Genomic DNA, 3,473 nt, shown 5'->3' on the forward strand with positions numbered 1-3,473 from the left:
CAGGAACGAAGACGTAGGCGTTGCCTCCATGGCCAAGAGCGTCTCCGCTCCCAGTTAAGCATGGGACTGGACCCGCTGTGAAGACCAGACGCGCTGTGAAGTGCTGGGCCTGCCCTGAGACACCGACTGTGCCCAAGCACGGGGCTCCTGCACGGGATCCGGCAGGGCAGATGGTGGAGGAGACAGCGTGCAGCACCCGGGCAGCCAGCTGGAGCTGGGCTCTTCCCAAACGTCCCTCAGGCCTGTGGCTCGGAGCTGTAACGGGCTATTCGCCCGCTGCATGGGCAGCAGGGACGGGCTCTGCGTTGGCCTTGCAGGATAGCCCCGTCTCCGGGAGCGGGACACCACCGACGCCTGTTGTAACCGAGGGTGCCCGTGCTGGGGACGAAACAGCTTTCTTGTCCTTCCCAAGAAAGGGGGGTGGCAGCAGATCCCGGGGGCTCCTTATTGCCTGGTGTTCGCGCCCAGTCCCTGCAGCGTGCCCAGCTCTTGCTGTCGGCACAACGCGCTTGTCCTCGCTCGGGGGTGACGAGATGAGGCTGTTCGTTGCTCTCCCGGGGGCACCTTGGCCCACGAGAAGCGCTGGGTTCAGCACGCGCGGCCCCGGCACCCGGCTCGGGCCCCCAAGGGACAGTCGAGAGCTTTTTCAGGGGCTGCTTTTTTGAGAAGCTTCAGGTAACTGGAAGGAAACCGTGGCGCAAGGGCTGGAGACCTCGCGTTCGTGGCTAGCTGCTGTCTCGTCCTCTCGTGCGAGCTGCGGACGGTGCCCGGGCAGGGAAGAGGCCAGTGCTGGTCTCCCCGGGCTCGGGAGCATGTTACCACCGTGTTTAGCACCTTCGGCGCTGCAAGAGAGGACACGGGCAGGCTTCGCTCCCCGGAGTCTGCAGCCTCCGACGTTGCAAAAGCAAAGGGGAACGGCAAGACCAGTCCTGCCACCTTCTCCCCGCCGAGCACCGTGGCCTGGCTTCAAATCGCAGGCATGGGGCTGGAAGGGAAAAAAAGGGCCGCGGCGGGGAGGGATGCCGTGAGAGTCCCCGGGCTGCTGACATTCCCGTGGCTTTTCTGGCTATTGCAACACTAGGGAAATGGCTGCGCGGCTGGGTTTGGTGTTATCCCGTCTGCCGGGCTTCTGCCAGGAGTCGAGGCAGACGCTACTGGGACCTTCCCCTGCGCCGGGGAGCGCGGGGGGAAATCCCAGCGGGTTTACCAGGAGAAAACACCCTGCCCTGCGCCAGCGCCTGCGCGGACGGTCCTGCGGAGGCGACGGTGCGTGTGGCCCCCGTCCACCATCCCGCCCCCGTCCCAAACCGTTATCCCGAGGCGGGAAAATAATCCTGGTTTGGACTGCCCGGCCATGAGCCGTGTAACGGCTGAGCCTGGGCTGGACGGGGAGCAGCACCCCCGGGCCAGCGCCTTCCCGCTGCGCCGGGGCGAGGGCGCCCTGCCGTCCCCACGGCCCAGCTCTCGCGGCGGGCAGCGAGGCGCCGCGAAGGGCCGAAAATGGTACAATCATCGCGGATGTTGCTGATAACCTCGGGGCTGCTGCTGGGGTTGAGAAACGAGCCTCGCGCTTTCCTCTCAGAAGCGGTGTTGAAACAGGTGAGCTGTTATGATATCTCTGTGGATACAGATGGTTTTAAAGTCCCGCAGGTATTTCTACAGGAAAGCTGGCTGAGAGAGCTGGGATCAGGCAGTTACGGGCACGGTGCAAGGCGGGTGGGCAGAAAATCCGTGCAGGACTCACTGCAAACGCTCAGGCTCGACTGGATCCGCAGGCTGGGGTGCAACTGGCCTGATGCCCCATCTCGGTCCTCTGATTTCATGGGTGCCTCCCGGGCAGCCCCAAAGCCTCACTGCTGGCCATCCCCACCCAAATCCGCTGCCCTGAAGTCCTCACATCGGCCAACCCCCCCCCCCAGCTGAGCATCCCATCGCGTGAAAAGCCCGTTTCTGCTCCAAAGCAGCCTGGCTGGTGCTGCGGATGCAGCCTCGGAGCGGACAGGGAGCATCCTCTGCACCCGCCTCGCGCTGAGTTGCCCGCGGCTCCCAGGTGACCCCTTCTCGGCCGGTCCAGCGGCCCCCGGGCTGCCTCCGCTGCGGCAGCCACTCCGTACAGCTGAGTCAGTGGCTCCCTGCCTCCGGAAAAGGCTCACGAAGCCACCCGCGGCCGAGCGCACCTCTGCCAGGGGTGTCCGCTCCGCCGTCCTGTGCAGCCCCCGGGGCCGGAGGCAGCGCGGAGCCGCCGGAGGGGCCGGGCCTGGAGACTCCCAGCAGGAAACACCGGGTCAATGCAAACCACAGCGGGTAAAAAATTGCAGGCACGATTGCAGTGAGACTTCCCCTTTTCGGGGGGCTTTAAAAGGAAAGCGGAGTGATGCAAAGGCGGAGAGGAGACACGGGCGCGGGGACGGCCGGGCGAGCGGCGAGCGGCGCGGGAGCACGGTCGGGGCTGGGCGCCGCGGCCGGGAGCAGCTATGGGGGATGCGTTCATCAGGCACATAGAGCTGCTGGGCTACGAGAAGAGGTTTTTCCCCAGCCAACACTATGTAAGTACCCAGCGACCGTCAGACGGAGAGAGGACTGGCTGGGGCAGACATTTTCCAGCCAACGTATTTCTTTATATATATGTGGCTGAGGGGTTAAGAGCATCCCTTTTTGGGGGGGATTGTGGTTGATGGCTTGAGCTGGAGGCAGCTGGAGGGTGAAATGTCCATTCCGTAAGATTTGGAGGCAAGATTTTGGGCACCTCCTTTGCAAGCTCTTGGTTACTTCGCAGGCTTGGAAAGGGCTTTTTGCGGCTCTTCCCTCTTTGATTCCCACCAGCGTCAGTGTTTCTGCCCCCCTCCATCCCTGCCAAGCCTCCTTAGCTCCCGGCTCGCTCTCTATAGCAGAGCTGCTCTCGCTGCGGGGGGGGGGCTCTAAAAAAACAAGCAATTTCTCTCAAATTGAAGCTTCCTAAAGACCACTTCAATGGCGATGAATCTTCCAATTCTCCAATGAAAACTAATGGAATAACAATATTTTAAACAGGACGATAAATGTGAATTTTTTTTTACAATTTTGATATGCAAAAATATATCGAACTCCATGTAAGTGGATAAACACCGACTTCTCCCGCGAGCCCTCTGTAGCTGTGGCGGGACTGCGGGACGATCTGGGTTTCAGCCCCACGGAAGACACCGTCCTTGGAAAGGGATGCGCGAGGCGCTGGGCGCCCGGGCTGCCGCAGGGGGTCCCGCACGGGCGGGCGGGTGACGCGGGGCTGGGTCCCCCCCGCCGCTCGCAAACCTCCGCTTCGCCCGCCAGGTCTATATGTTCCTGGTGAAGTGGAACGACCTCTCCGAAAAGCTCGTCTACCGCCGCTTCACAGAGATCTACGAGTTCCACGTGAGTGACGGCGCGGCGGCCGCGGCGCCCGGCTCCCGCTGGGCCACGGGCTGGCGGGGGCGAAAGGCGAAAGGCGAAATCGCCCC

General features: G+C 62.9%; 1 protein-coding gene across 1 annotated transcript in view; it reads left to right on the plus strand.

Annotated features, from left to right (window-relative positions):
* Positions 1–2,250: 2,250 nt before the first annotated feature.
* NCF1 (neutrophil cytosolic factor 1) overlaps positions 2,251–3,473 on the plus strand; it is a 9,809-nt gene continuing 8,586 nt past the window's right edge. Inside the window, exons 1-2 of the mRNA XM_026063704.1 lie at positions 2,251–2,546; positions 3,307–3,387. Of these exons, the coding sequence (XP_025919489.1) occupies positions 2,475–2,546; positions 3,307–3,387 (153 nt within the window). The 5' untranslated portion in view covers positions 2,251–2,474. The remainder of the gene's footprint in view (positions 2,547–3,306; positions 3,388–3,473) is intronic.

This window comes from Apteryx rowi, unplaced genomic scaffold, assembly GCF_003343035.1.
Source record: "Apteryx rowi isolate R43461 unplaced genomic scaffold, aptRow1 scaffold_20, whole genome shotgun sequence".
Taxonomy (NCBI): domain Eukaryota; kingdom Metazoa; phylum Chordata; class Aves; order Apterygiformes; family Apterygidae; genus Apteryx; species Apteryx rowi.